Here is a 16,627-nt window from a genome sequence, read left to right on the forward strand (position 1 = left end):
ATCTCTGCCTTTACTATCGGTATCGGCAGCTGTCCGTCTTGAGAGACGATGGTGTAGCTTCTTAAGAGTCTATCTGCACCGCCGAGAATGGTTGTGCAGTCCGACTCGGGAGTGACACGGTATCTCCTCCCGTGTTGAATCAACATCTTGCGATGACGCTGGAGTGTCCTCTCCAGTGAAGCTGAAGCTACAGAGCCTGGGCAGGGTGATATGGAGGGTCTGCTGTTGCCCATGCAGCAGACCCCCCCTCTCTTCACAGCTGAAGGGTCCAAGGGAAAGACGAGTCAATACAGCTTGGCTTCAGGTGCGCCGCAGGAGTTGCCGGTGTTGACTACAACGTCAAACCGCCTTAGGGACTCCGGCTCCGGATTTTCTGTCGGGGTTTACTCCCTTAGCCTTTCCCCTGAAGAGGTATGCCGCAAGGCAGCGGAGGTTTTTTGGAGTCAGAGTTTTCCTTCTCTGATGTGCCCTGACTGGAAGATCGAACCAGCGACACTTAGCTCGCAGGCCGACGCTCAATCCACTGAGCCAAACCAGCCAGACCACTGCCTTTACTACCCTTTGTTTAATTATATGTTTTTTCATTGAAAGTAACTTTGTATTTGTGGGAAGCGCTTTGCCACAAGAAAAGGTATTGATATTTCCGAGATGAATTTTCTTACAGCTGTATAAAAACTTGTCAAACCTTGATCCTATTAGGGCCTCAATTGTAATTCTAGCAAATATTCAGCAAGCATTTGTTGATCACCAATGTGGCCACAGGCTTGTTATACAGGGCCAATTGCTCACAAAGAAACAGAGAAATATGAATTCAGCTCTTGCCTTTATATGAGCCACAAAGAATGTAAGGATATCACTGCATAGAAGAAAATAACATGTAGGCTCTTGCTTCAAAGATATGTTTTCTTAATTAGTAAACTAGTTAATGTATTTTAATTCTGAAATAAGCATATTCTTTCCCACTCTTTCTTCTTTTACTCAATGTAGATCCATAGCTCAGGCCTCTTTTTTCAAAGCAAAGTGAATAATTGGAGATACTGTCCAAGGTTCTGTCAACTGGGAAAATTTCCTTTCACCATTATATTTCAGGGGTACCCATGAGTGAGTCTGTAATGCAGCAACCATTCCTTCACTTGGGACTGGTGCCAGTATATTTTCAGACCCATTCATATCCAGTAAAGATATGTATACAACAGCAGTTGATATCAACACCTGATTATATCTGTGAACTCAACAAATGTTATGCTGGGAAACCAGCAAATTAAGCAGAAATGTGAAGAAATACCACCATTTTTACATCTTTCAAATTTTTGTTGGTGGCACAAATATTTACAATGATCTCAGTATTTGTTTTAGTTTACTATTTTGGTGAAGGTGGGAGGATGGGCCTGAACAGTTCCAGAGACTTATGTATTTTTTCTTCCTACCATAATATTTTCATTCTCTAAGGATCCTGCCATTTCCTATGTGTATGTATTGCTGCTATACATTCATGGATTAAAAAATATCCACAGGATATACTTATGGGCCCACTAAAACTGTTATTAGATACACCTATGGTAAGATATGATTTACCTTACACCTTAATTCCATAAGTACTCATTCTTATCAGTGGTCTGTGGTGGCATTTTGGGTCTTCAGGAATTTGTGTCAGTGGAGATCAGTAACTAAAAACCTCTGGAAGATGTGGATATTCCTTTTTCCCCAGTATACATAGCTGCTGGTCTCTGGAGAATGCTTGGAAGAAGATTCATTGTATACATGTTTAGCAGCAGAGAAGACTCCTTTCTCATAGGGAATTGGCCTTTTCCTTAGTCAAAGGATGGTGAGTCTGAAACTATACAGGAGGCTGTGAATCCAACTATTCCAATTTGAGTCAGTGTTTGCACTCAAATCTAAAATTTTTTTCTTTATAAAGGTGAAATTGAAGCTTCCTGGGCTATACATAAATCTCATTTCTAAAGACCCTCAGATCTATTTGTTACAACAAACCCCAAAGTGAAAAACTCTGATTACTTAAATTGCCTCTAATGATTAAGTGTTGCCATTTATTCTCTACCAGTTCAGATGTCATTATTTCCCATTGAATTAAAAAGTTCAGTTCAAAGGTTCAGTTCTCATTGTCTCCAGGATACAGAGGACAGGAACCATAGAGCTTTCATTACTGAATTTTTTATTGTTTAGTGAGGGGACTGTCAGAAGTCCCTGGAGCAAAGGTCTGCAGCTACAACCTATAGGCAAAAGCCAGCTGATGGCCTATTTATGTACAGCCTGTGAATAAGAATAGTTTTTACATTTTTAAAGGGTAGAAGAAGGAGGAGGAGGAGGGAGAGGGGAAAAGGGAGGAAGGAAGGAAGGAAGGAAGGAAGGAAGGAAGGAAGGAAGGAAGGAAGGAAGAGAGGGTGGGAGAGAGGGAGGAAGAAAAAGAGATGTTCTATGTGGAGTTCAAAACCTAAAGTGTTTATCATATCATCTAGCACTTTACAGAAAAAGTTTACCTGCAGACCCTTTTTCTCTGTCATGGCAGGCAAGTATTGACTTTGTAATCACATTGGCCGCAGGCCACTACATACTCCAAGCTTCAATTATCCATTCAAATTGACTGTTAAGGGCAACCCAGATACTTGAGATAACATTAAATTCTGAATCATGTATGAATGCAACCATACTGATAAAGTCAGTCAGATCCAGTCTTCTGCTTTGCCTTTCTTGGTCTAATAATTATTAAAATCCATGCCATATGTATTTTTCACACCCAGGCTAATACATGTTGGCAAAGCCTGTAATAATTTCTATGCATGAAATAAAGTTTCTCTTAAATATATATCTTTCATTTATGGAGTCTAACTGTAACTATTGATCCTAGAGGCAATCCGTGAGGGGCATTGGCATATCTGAGAAAAGCTGACATCACTTTTAAGACAATTCACTCAAGTGAAATTTTGAAAACTTTAAATTTTTGTTTTAGTTTGTTTGTAAAGAGAATGCATGTTCCCCCAGGTAAAAAAGAGCCAAGAACATTTGGGAGTTTAAAGTTCTCAGCCTCACCTCTGTCCCAATCTTTTCTCCAAGTCTTATGATTCTGCATTTTCCTAAATGTCATTTAAGAATCTTGGAGAGGCTTTGTCTGCTGCTGGAGTTGAAACTCTGTCTTCGTGCATGTGCGTGTTCTCTAGGACAGGCAGAGACAGACACCATCCCCTCCCTTCCATCCCTGTAATCCCTATTGCCACCATATTAACCACATTACACAGACACCTGATCTCCTGAATTGCTCCCTTCCACTGACGGTCCATCCCAAACAATCACTAGTGCAAACTTGAGTGACTGTGGTGCTTCTGCATGCCATAAATTGCCAGTGTACTATTTCCCCTAAGCAAAGGGTTGCTTGTATTCTACACATTATGGGAACAGCCCAATTCCAAAATCTACTTTACAGAGGCTGTTTCATCGGTCCATTTTACTACCTGTATTTATTAGGGTCCTGGCAGGAAACAGATGCCACCACCAAAGATTTTAACTGAAAAAAAATTTAATAAGGGACTGTTTATTAAGATGTTCAGTACTAGAGGACCCAAAGAGGGCTAGGGAAGCGGTCAAAGACTAATAGCAGGGATCCTTTACCATCCCTGAGAGGGAAGAGAGTGAAGATCACGGTGTTGGAGCTGCATGAAAACTGGAGCCATGGAAGAAAATCCACAGAAGGATCACAAAAGAACTCAGCCACTGCTCAAACTAGCAATGGGTGAGTGAGTGAGTTAGAGAGCCAATAAAGAGCCCTATGGTTTCTTTCCCTGACCTTCTGAGGTTTGACAGTATTTTCCATTGGAGTGGTCATGGGAACCTGGATGATGTAATCCACAGGGAGGGTTCACACTGGAGAGGTCACAGAAAAGATTCAGGTCCTGAGGCAATCATTGGAGACACGAGAAACCCTTAAGAGACTGTGTGAGATAGTACTACTACCATATTTAATTGGTTCTGATGATTTTTTATTGTTGTTGTTTTGGCTTAGTGAAATTCTCTGAAATCAAAATTCATCCTAAAATTTGTAGGATATTATAGTTTATTTGATCACAGCATTCTTAAGGGTAATGGACTGTCTTATGGTCAATGTTGTCTTAGATTCAATAATCGACAGTGCAATGGTAACAGAAGCTGGGAAAGGAGATGGATGTTGTAGAAACAGGCTTGGACTAAGTTTGAAACATTTTAAAACATTCTTACAGATTTAGAATCTTTTTGTATCTGTAGTCTTAAAAGAACTATTAACAATTTGTATTAGTGATAAAAAGTGATAGAGGTGGGAGTTGAACATTTGTAATTTATATGTGAGGAGCAGGATGTCTTAGCAAAATAATCCTGTAAAAATTAACATTATGCTTCTTTTTAGAGAAAAGAAAGCAGTCTCTCCTCCAAGGTTGTTCTGTGAAGCATAAAAGCATTTGTTTGCATCTTAAATGGAAAAAGAAAGGGAAAAGTTTTACATATGTATAAAAATAATTTTTACTGGTCATTTTTTACCGTATCGGAAAAGCATAATCTTAATATGTGTTGGTACTTTCCTGTATTTGAAAGAAAAACTACGTTAATCAACATATATGTCTATAGAGATTTTCCTTGAAGAAAACTGATTAATGGACACAAATGCAGATGGTTTATTTAGAGGCTGAGCCCATGAAGTACTAGTGAGAAAATGGGGAATGTGAGACAAGAAAGGAAGAAAAACCAACAACCTGTATATCAATAAGCAGATTAATGTGATATGAGCAAATACAATTCAATTGCACTGGGAACCCTCTCATTAGTCTGTAAGTACAAACATTAGAATTGTCCCACTGAAATGGCAAAGGTGAGTTATTTACACATTGATTTCCATTCCTGATTGACTAAGGGTTGCCCTCATGCCGTCCAGCTCTCTCAATTCCTAGCGCTTCTGAGCTGCCAGGCAGGTGCATAGGGCTGAGACAGCTCCCTTAGCTCCAGAGAAAGTCCTCAGGCAGCAAAGCAGAGGTTGAAAGTGGTCAGTGTGCTTAACAACTGACCATCAAGATGTAGCTGGTGGTCAGGAATATATGAGATGGATATCAGCAACATCTGCTACACAGATATATACAGAAAACAGCTGATATTTTTTCCACTATGAATAATTGAAATTAACGAACAATCCTGAAAGAGAAATATGAGTTTTACCATGTTTTACTACCTTATGAAAAATCCTATGGAAAATCTCTAGTTTTGTTCCACTAAGTCAAAGTATAAAACCAATTCAGTTACACTTATTATATAACCTGAGTACGGATATATTTGTGTGTGCTTATATCAAGATTAATGTTCATGTTAATCACTACTGAGTCCATTATGGCTGCACATCATTCCTTTGTAATTTTCTATTTGTTTCTTTCTGCACTTTGGTTACCAGTTAGAAAAAATATAATATTGAATAAATGCATCATGCAGTCTTTCTTCATCATACACAAACATGAGTGAGAGATGGGTTCTTATTCAAAATTAAGAAAATCTGCCATTTGAAGCTATAAATATGTATTATAAAGGATTTAGATGTATGATCAGTCTCATTCTTTTGGCAAAATATAGTACAACCTGTTCTTAGTGTAAAAACAATTATTGATATCAATTATTTATACAAATTACTTCAAGTTCAAGAATTTGTTATAGTATTTTGCATAATAAATACTGCATCATTGTAAAATCTGAAAGAAGACTTTATAGTAAATTTACAAAAATTAGTATGGCTCTGTTTTGTTTTTTTGTATAATGCAGTCATTTATTTTGCTAGATTAGAGATTTACATTTTAAATAATTTATTTGCAGATCTTAATTGCAAATCAAAGATTTCCAGGAATGAAAATTTAGTGTTTCTGTATTTTAGGTTCATTATTTATTATTTCATTTCACAGTCTATTAAAATTGGCCAAACTTAATGACAATAACACTCCTTAAATGGACATAATAATGATTTCAATTTGATTTAATTCAAGTGTATGAAAGGAAGTGCACTGCAAGGCCAGAAGACTCCTCTTGAGAATTCACAGAAAGTTATTGTTGGGTCTATACCACAGATGTTACTCAAGGACAAGCTTGTATTTTCTAGGATAAAGGAAAAGGAAACATGACTATGAAAAGGTGTTTTATTAACTTTCGTAGTTTGATTCAACACACTTTCAAACAAAAAGATTAAAGGGCAGCAGAAATGCAAATTACTATCCTGATGGCCCTGACAATTTACCTAACCTTGCTGAGGCGCAATGTTATTATCAGTAAAATAAAAATAATAAAACTAACTTCATGCAGTTTAATGAATATTAAATGAAGTAATGCATGTTAAATGCTTAGCAATATATCTGGTACATATAAAGTCTTAGTAAATAATAATCAAGAAAATTAAAGATTAAAAGACCCAAATAACTTAAAGATAAGGAAGGGATGACATTTAATAACAATCTTCAGGTTTTAAAAAACTGTTCAACATCAGTTATTGACTAAGTATCAGGTTTTTAAAAATTGTCAAACAGCGATTATTGACTTAATACAAGCCGACACAAACTTAAAAGGTAAACAATTTCAACATAAAAAATAACCATAAAGTATTGAGAAAGAGTAATTTTCTTAGGAAGTTTTGAAAGGTAGGTTATGATCGTCTCTAGAATTGATTTCCTGGGGTTGTCTTTCTTCGATGGTGTGTTACCCAGCTATATAGTGTGGGAGTATTTATGCTGTACTGTAATATGCCCTATAGCTTAGTCTATAACTTTATTGATTTAAACTCTAGAGTCAAGAAGTAAATTCTATAAATTCTTCATAGATAACCATACTCTTAGAATGTGTCATATAGTCTATAATATCTTTTGAGAGGAAATCAGATTACCAGTAAGCTGTCACATACTTTGCCTACTTGAGAAGAATTTATAGGGTGCTTAATATTGGCTAATCTAGTTCATATCAATACAAAGAATCTACCTGAATATTTTAAATAATGTTATTGTGTCCCCTGCTATCAGAGACTAAAAGTACAGTCTGTGGGCTCAGGCTGCCTGCGGTAGAATCCTAATTCCAATATCAATTTCATTCTTTCCATCTGTAAAATGTGACTAACATTACTGCTTAACAGGGTAATTCTGAGAATTAAATGGATAACATTTGTAATACATGAAGAGTCCTAACATTTTAAGCACTTGATAATTTAAAATATTATTAGTTTAATTTTTACAGTAATTATTTTATAACTATACAACAGTTACTCTAACTAGTTGTAATATAAAGAAACCCTTCCTCTACTGTTTCCCAAACACAAAAATACTGAATTATGACATCATGTCTGTGTTTACTCAACAAGTATTTATTTAGTATTCAGGCTGGTTCAGATACTTCATAGAGAACGACAACTATACTGGTGATTCATGCACAACTAGTGTATGTTTCTCATCTTTTCTGCCAGATTTTTTTCTCATTCTGTATATGTAAATATATTTGTTGAATATCTCTTCAAGAAATTGTGCTAGGTATTGTGTAGGAATCAATGAGTTGAAAGAAAAAGCATCTGTCTGCAGAGATAATTTTGGTGACTCCAGTGATTCCATCAGTATTAGTTCTAGGGCTTCTAGAATGGGAGATAAGTTTAGGATTAGTACTTCCCCACCAGAATCTTCTAATTATTTTATCAGAATCAACTGCTCAGTTTATGGCATGAGGTAGTACTGCTTTATTTGTATTTTGCTATTAAATTTCTTTAAAAAATTTTATTTTGTTTATTTTCTGAGCATAGAAATTCTATAATCTGTCTTTATGTACCCATCTTTACTTGGAAGAAAGATTTTAAAGTTCTCTAAGGTAAATTCTCTCATTTCTTCTCAGAATAATCCAAATAATTAAATAGGGCTTTTTAATTTTTAAACCTTTATTTAGTAAAAAGCAAACAAACAAACATGGCTCAGATGAGTTAAATATAATCTTGGCAAAATTATGGCTACTGGTAGGACCATGCCTGGTAGCCGAGCACCCCTAATCCCACAGAATATTCTAACAATTCTATCATCAGGCCTTTCACTTCTGCTGAGCATCCTAGATTCACATTTGTACATGAAATGTGTTGCATCTGAAGGATTAATCTAATCCCATATGATTATGATGGGAATAATATGAATTTTATTATTCTTCTATTATATAGACAAATTAATACATTCCCTAGCCGAACATTAATTTTTTTGAGAAATGACTATATAACCTTCTGTTAGCATTTTAAATATAAAAAAGTAAATATATATTTTTATTTTTTTCCAGAAAATGCAAAAGACATCATAATGATCTATGAAGAAGATGCTGAGGAATGGGCTCTGTACTTGAGGGAAGTTTTTTCACATGTTGTGAAAAAGGAAACAATCCTATTATATCACTTGGAGAATTACTCTCTTCAGGATTTGGAACTGCTGAATTTAAACTCTTACAAATGCAAACTCTTGATATTATCAGATAACCTGCTTAAGGACCTTACTCCAAAGATATGTCAGTTTCTGAAAAAGGTACTTCATTCACCAGAAAGTGTGGTTACCATGCTGTGTGGGGTAACGAGTTCAGATCAGTTCTACAAATTATTAAATATCTCTGAAAGCAGATGGGAGATCTCAACAGAGCAAGGACCCGAAGATTACATCTCTGTAATTGAGAGCATCATATTCCCAGGTAGTGTTACCAAATCTTTTTTACCTATTTATTTTTATTTTTTATTTATTTCTTATAATAAAAAAAAATCTAAAGTTGTTTTTAACAATGATATCTGATGTTAGGATAAAAACAAAAAAAAGAAAATTTATTTATCAATATGTTGCACTTTCTTAAAAATGCAAAAATGTTAATTTATATTCCAATATAGACTTATCAGCACTAAAAAAGGCTTATAAATAAATTTCTTAGGGCAGCTTATATGAGATCATACTTGGTAAAACAAAAATGCTATGCTAGACTGCTATATAGCAGTTTGCTTCTGGAAGCTGTTTTCTTAACTTGAGATAATATTATCTGCTGTAATGCTATTACCACTCAGTAGCATTCCAATGTTTCACGGTCTGGGTTAAAATTGCAGAGCTTTCGTTGTGCTGATAATTGTATAATATCTATTACTGGTATGAAATACTCTTATTTTTACTAATTTTTACATAACAAATCCAATCATATATTCATTGTGTTCAAGAACAGTACATAAGGGCTCCTTCATTAATTAATTACAGTTCCATTTAATAGTCAAAACTCCAATGCTTATTAATGTTAAAGCTTCTCCCTGTCCTGTTCTTTTCTGCTTCAGGCTTGATGTGGAAGGGGTGCTGTGGTCAGCTGCATCTCTGGTTTTCTCAACTGCATTTTGCCTCTCGGGGTTTTAGCTATAGTTTCTCCTCCGACAGGGAAGAGGTGGGGTTTGTATTTTCCATTGACCATATCAGATACTAAGTGTTGGCTTTTTTTACTTGGAGAAAATTTCTGGGTTGTTTGGGTATCCCCTCATTCATTGACCACGTCCCACCTGCAGTTCCTTAACGGAGATGAATGGTTCCTCTCCTCTAAGCCTCTGGTTGCGATGACCCGCTTATATAGATGCGTACTGTTGGTTTCTATGGCTCCCTCATGTGTCTCTTTGGATCGAAATCTCTGAGATATCTCCTGACTGGTTCTTTCTCTTACCTGGTCCATGTCCATCTGTAAAACTGTTACTGGACGTACTGAGTTAGGAAAGAGAGCAAAGGGAGGTAGACACTGAGTTTAATAAACTGGGAAGCATAAACCTGTCTGCCAGAAGCTACAGCTTCACATTCCAAGGATTTACAACATTTCTCTGTCAAGAGGATTTAACGATCTTCCCTCCTCACCCCACAGTACCAGATTGAGGGCGGGGCCAGGGGAAGACAGGCATAGGCCAGCAGATGTCAAAAGAGTGCAGGGAGAGGTTCTAAACAATATAGGCCTGTCAGTCTAGCCTAGGGAAAGAATGGATTGGTTGGAAGGTTGACCCACCAGAAGCATGCAAAAGTTTGGGAAGTTGATAGGCCATTCTAAGAAAGCTACTGGTCCATTCCACACCCAAGCTAAAATAATGTCAGGGGAACAAAGAAACATTTTCTCTTGCCAAGTTGACCTGCACTCGTCCTTGCTCCATGGCCATGTGGTCCTAGCTGTCACATGGCTCATGGTTATACAACTTCACACGCAGTCTCCAGAGGGAGCCTGAAATGGACTACAGCTGGAAACACATGCTAAGTTGGCCAGATGCTGGACTTGACTACACATTAATATGGAGCATAAACTCTAGGCAGTGGCCTTCATCCTGGACCTATTGAAGACAAGAATGGACTTTTCCCATAGTGAGATGGGTGGAATGGGACATTGAGAAGCCAGGAAGGGAACCTCCTTAATTTTACATCATCAATAAATCATACCACAGGGCCACATGCTCCCATGCGTGTCTCAGTAAATTCTTTTTCTTTATTTTTAAAAATATGTTACTGTTTATGCTATTACATTTGTTCTAATTTTCCCCCCTTTGCTCCCCTCCACCCAGTGCAACCCCCACTTCTCTAGTCAATCCCCATACCAATCCACATCCATGGGTCCTTCATGTATGTTCTTTGTCTAATCTCTTCACCTTTTTTCAATCAGTTCCCACCTCCCCATTCCCTCTTACAGCTGTCAGTCTGTACCATTATTCTTTGCCTCTGGTTCTATTTTGCTCATTAGTTTATTTTGTTCATTATATTCCTCTTATAAGTGAGATTTTATGGTATTTGTCTTTCACCAACCAGCTTATTTCACTTAACATAATAATCTCCAGTTACATCCATGCTGTCGCAAGAAGTAGGAATTCCTTCTTTCTTTCTTCTGCATAATATTGCATTGTTTAGATGTACCACAGTTTTTTATACACTCATCTACTGATGGGCACTTAGGCTATATGAAAATCTTGGCTATTGTGTATAGCACTGCTATGAACATAGGAGTACATAAAGTCTATTGAATTGGTGTTTCAGAATTCTTCAGGTATATTCCCAGCAGTGGAAATGCTGGATCAAAAGGCAGTTTCATTTTTAGTTTTTTTGAGGAAATTCCATACTTCTTCCACAGTGGCTGCACTAGTCTGCATTCCCACCAACAATGCTCTAGGTTTCCCTTTTCTCTGCATGCTCGCCAGCACTTGTTGTTTGTTGATTTATTAATAATGGCCATTCTGACCAGTGTGAGGTGATATCTCATTGTGGTTTTAATCGGCATCTCTCTGATGGCCAGTGATGTTGAATATTTTTTTCATATGTCTATGGGCAATCTGTATGTCCTCCTTGGAGAAGTGTCTATTCAGGTACTGGCATAAGAACATACACATAGACTAATGGAACAGAATAGAAAGCACAGAAATAAACCCATGTCTTTATGGTCAATGAATATTTGACAAAGGAAGCAAGAGCATACAGTGGAATAAAGACAGCCTATTCAATAAATGGTGTTTGGAGAACAGCACTAGTACATGCAAAAAAAAAAGAAAAAAATGAAACTAGGCCACCATCTTACACCATACACCAGAATAAACTCAAAATGATTAAAATACTTAAATGTAAGCCGTGTTGCCATAAAAGTCCTAAAGGAAAAGACATGCAGTAAAATTTCAGATATCCCATGTAGCAATATTTTTGCCATTATATCCCCTAGGGCAAGGAAAATAAAGGAAAAGTAAACAAATGGGACTACATCAAGTTGAAAAGCTTCTTCTGCACAGCTAAAGAAACAATCAAAATGAAAAGGGAACCAATTGCATGGAAAACATATTTGTCAATGATACATCAGACAAGGGTTTAATCTCTAAAATATATAAAGAGCTTATATGACTCAATACCAGGAAGACAATTTAAGTTTTAAAAATGAGATAATACCTTTCCTTTAGATACCATAAGATCCTACTTGCACTGGTAACAAACAGAATTCCACTGAAGCAAAATCATCTGTCTTTTGCCCTGACAAACTGCACATGGAAGCCATTTTTCGTGTAACCACCACATCCTGCACTCCGGGCAGCAATGCAGTCACAGCCTCGGGTCTTTAATCATTTCCAGTCAGGGGTCTAGCATACATCTTGGTGTTCTATAAATCCAGAGAACACATATCGATCACAAATAACTTGCTGGCAGCCCTAATCATTATGTATGAGGATGGTGGTATCTCTCAGTCTGCCTGTGGGGGATGCAGGGACTCCCAGCACAACTGTCCTTAAAAATTCTTTCTGTCTTCCAGCATTCCAACATCTCCAAATTCAATACTTTCAAAGCCTTGTTTTAGTTATTTATTGTTGCTTAACAAGTTACCCTAAAACTTAGCAGCATAAAACAACAAACATCGGTTCTATCAGTTTCCATGGCTGAGGAATCTAGGAGCAGCTTTTCTGGGCGGTTCTGAATCAGAGCATCTCATGAGGTCGCAGTCAAGCGGTCAAGAGCCACAATCGTTTGCAAGCCTCCATTGTCCACTAGGGGAGGATTTGCTTCCAAAAGGACCTTACAACGTTGGAAGTTAGTTACTGATTTTTTAAACATCTCTTGGTTGGATGTGACCTCTCATAGATTCCTGAGGAAGGGCCCTTGGCAGCAGTGGTTCTGAAACCTTGCATATTCAAAAGTGTTTGTCTCCTGCCTTGTACTTAAAGTACAGTTTGACTGAGGACCATGTTAATCTCCTTTCTTCTAGAATTGTAGTATTTAGGAAGATCCTATTTGCCTGGCTAATTAAATAATTATTCATTTATATTTTAAGTCCAGGGACTTCACTAGGATGTCATCTTAGTGCTGACTGTTCTGCCCAGAGATGTGACTATTTTTGTTTAAGTCCCCTCCCCCTCCTCAAATGTAGATTCAGATCTTTTGTTTCAGGAATAATTTCTTGATTTACAGCTTTAAATTTTCACTCTATCTTATTATGATGATTTTAGTATTCAGGGATTCCTATTATATGTAGGTTGGATTTACTTTGTAACATATTCAACAATTCCTCTCTAATTCATTTGGATTCCTTATTAATATCCATTACTTCATTTGTAATTATGATTTCATTTTTTGCTATCTTCTTATGCTTCCAGTGATCTCTCACCCCCTCATTTTTATGGTACTTCTACTGTTTTCAATTATATAATTCAGTTGACCACTGAAAGTTTGTAATTCATCTCTTGTTCTTGTGTTGCTAACCTCTCCTTAATCCTTTGCATTCTGCACTATATAATTGCTTCAAAGAGGTGGTTGCTGCTTAGTACATTTAAAAAATTCATGATGAAATGTTTAGTCATAATTTTTTACTTCTCTTATGGCAACATGCTTTTAGTGTATTTCTGATGTGCCATTGGTTTTCTGTTTTCTCTTTTTCTTTCTTCAGTAGTATCTTTGTATAGATCCTGTGGTTTCCTAGTTTTTCTTTTGTACCACTGAACAAAATGAGGTTTTATTTTTATTTTTACTTTTTTTGGTCTAGGCAATGAAGACAGGCAATGTGGGTTTTTTTGTTGTTTGTTCTGTTCCGTTTTTCTCCCCTGACAATGAAAGACTTTACTTCTCTGTTTCCACAAATATAGATTGCTTTCTGCGAATATGTCTTTTCTGTGTAGTTCCTCATTTAGCCCTACATTCTCTGCTTTTTGGAACCAAATTGCTTTCACAAATACTTCTACCTGAAACTGTTGCATCATGTCTACAATATAAAAATGGAGGACTCGTAACTTTAGAAAAAGATATGTTAGTTCTTCTAGAAATCTGGAGCTTCTAGATTAATTCTTCAAGGTTTCTTCTCTCTATTTCCTCCTGCACACGCTTTTGCTCATCACCACAGATTTTGGAACCATTCCATTAGTCTGACAGTTAAGAATTTCACTGTATTCTTTAGTCAATAAATAGGGCATTTGCATAATTGTTTCTCATTCTCAATGTTTTTGGGATGTTTTTCAGGAATAAAAAGAGGAAATGCTGACTGCACATTAAAATTTTGAAACTGGCAGTCCTCAACTTTCTTGTTACCCTCCTCCCCCTTTTTTTATTCCTCAAGTGCATTTCTTCTTGTTGCTGTTGTTGAAAAAGGAAACATTTTGCAACTAGAAATTATTAAAAATTACATAAAATGCACATAAAGTACAAGTAATTGCATGCTAATTTTCTGTCCTGAGACAAAGTGACACTATAAATAGGTGGAAAATTTTTGAATGATTTTCCACACCTATCATTTGTATTTGGCCACTTAAGTTATACTGTCACTATTACATAAAAATATTGACAAAAACCTGTTGTTTCAATTGTTTTGTTTTATGATGAGTACCTTTACGTGGTTATGCCAGTGGTATTCTGCTATATCTTCAAATTATTTTCTATTGATATTTGAATAGAAATAAGCTTATGGTTTATGGAAAAATAAAATTCTTTTGAAGACATTGTTGGCTCTCATCTTTCCATAATCAAATGTTAGACTATGATTTTTTAGAGTAATTTAGATGCACCTACCAAATGAAAAACACAAGAACATGCATAGGAAAACATATTTAAAGGTGATAAATTTTGCTTAACTACAAGCATGCAACAAGAATGTAGATTTTTAACCAATTTGCAGATCATACATAAAATAATTTTTATGTATGAGCTGAGTTCCTTGACAAAACAGGTACTAATTGCTGTAGTCTATGCAATAATAAATGTGTTTTAATAAATACCTTAAGTGGTTTGCTAAATTATTTTATATTTCCTATTGAATACATAAAGTCTAGTTTTCCAAAAATGAGTGAAATAAAATGAAAGATGTGGAATTCAATTTTTGCTGTCTTTTTGCTACTTTCCTTCTATCCCATAGAGAAATTACATAAAAAAGAAAGAGCATTTATTATTCAGAAACATGATATGATAAAGAAAATAATTAAAATGGCCAGATGGTCATGGAAATAATTAAATATTCTATATAAACACATAAGAATGAAAAATCAGGAAACATATTATAAAACTTAATGAAAGAGAAGGATATTTTATAAATAATCAAGGTTCCAGAGAGAAGTTTTTAATGCTAAAAAAAGTTAAAAAGATATAGTAATTCATATTTAATATGAGTATTTTTGCTATTGTTTGTTTTGGGTTTTTTTTTTTTGAGGGTTTTATGTTGTTTTAAGAAATTGTGAAAGCTAAATTTTCTATCTCTTTAATTCCTAAATTACAATTAATACAATACAAATCTATATGTGTTTCCCACCTTTCTTTGTGTAGTATAATCATTTTGATCATATTTCTTCCATTTTCTGTATTCTATTTCTTTATTTTTTGTATCTTTAGCTCATGTGTAGGTTTCATACAGCATTGTTTATATGTAATACAAATGATCTGATCTCAAACTTACATGAAAACAACCAACACTTCTGAGTGTTACCATTGTGTACTTTGTTGTTAATAAATCAAACCCTTAAAAATGTTTTTTACCAGTTTCTATGATGAGGGTACATATGCTGGTTCTTCTTCCTCCCATGCTCTTGGTTGTTTATTCTTGTATCTTTTGCCTTTTGACCCTTTTTAGGCACTCTGGTTTGCTCTCAAGAATTGCATGAGTTCTCTCTGAGATTTATTTTATTATATTTTCATATAAGTGAAAATATATTTGTATATAAATATATATTTCATATTTATTATGTATTCTTCATTGTCAAATGATAGATGTAATGGTAGTGGGAAAGCTGCTCATTTTTCATAAATAAAGTTAACATTTTAATTTTGCTTCTATATTACCAAACTAAGGATTTTAAATGTGTAGCTTCATTAAGCATAAAAGAAGAAGCCTAAAATAAAGAATAGCAGTGTAACAGTAGAGTTATTGGAAAAACAAAACAAGAAAAACAACCATCACACAATAGAAACAAACTATGCAGAAACGTTTGCTTTTCTCTCCTCCCATCAGAGGTGTGTATTGCTGTAAGAACTCAGGTTCCCTGGTCAATGAGGTCTCATGGCCTTTCAGATGAAGTCCATCCTTTTCGCATGATCTTTCAGCTCCTTGAAGGTATGGCTCCTGCATAGGTGGTTCTGTCGTTGCAGGCACATGCTGGACACTAGGGTAACTGCATTACCCCCCACTGAGTGAACACAGTCGACCATTTCTGCCTTTATACCACTGCTCTCTTGCTGCCCTCTCTATCTGGACTACCCTTCCCCATATTTTCAGTCAAAATCCCAGCTGTCTTTCAAGGTCAACTTGAAAAAGCTGCTTTACCAGTGAATTTATCTCAGATTCTTTCTTCACAAAAAAAAATGTTGACTTCATCTCTAATTTTATTAAATTTATATTATTGTTTACTTATGACTCTCATTACATTGTTTTGTAATTATTTTTGACAATTCCTTTTCTTCCTATTACTTTCTGTTTAAAAAATGTAATGCTATTAACTTTTCCCCCAAAACATTTAGCACTCCAAGCATTAAAAAGAAAAGAAAAGAAAAGAAAAAAAGTACAAATTGTATTTTTAAGTGTAGACTTACAGATGTTTTTTGGTGCAGTTAGGCTTTTCACTTTTTTAATGATGAACAGGTTTACTGTGATATTTTTGCCAAAAATACACAATGTTCATCTCATG

General features: G+C 35.6%; 1 protein-coding gene across 1 annotated transcript in view; it reads left to right on the forward strand.

Annotated features, from left to right (window-relative positions):
* Window positions 1-16,627, forward strand: part of BANK1 (B cell scaffold protein with ankyrin repeats 1) — a 321,562-nt gene that overhangs the window by 23,553 nt on the left and 281,382 nt on the right. The window contains exon 2 of the mRNA XM_090266342.1: window positions 8,302-8,700. Coding sequence (XP_090122468.1) covers window positions 8,302-8,700 — 399 coding nt within the window. The remainder of the gene's footprint in view (window positions 1-8,301; window positions 8,701-16,627) is intronic.

This window comes from Furipterus horrens, unplaced genomic scaffold, assembly GCF_987537825.1.
Source record: "Furipterus horrens unplaced genomic scaffold, mFurHor1.1.pri manual_scaffold_2, whole genome shotgun sequence".
Lineage (NCBI taxonomy): Eukaryota > Metazoa > Chordata > Mammalia > Chiroptera > Furipteridae > Furipterus > Furipterus horrens.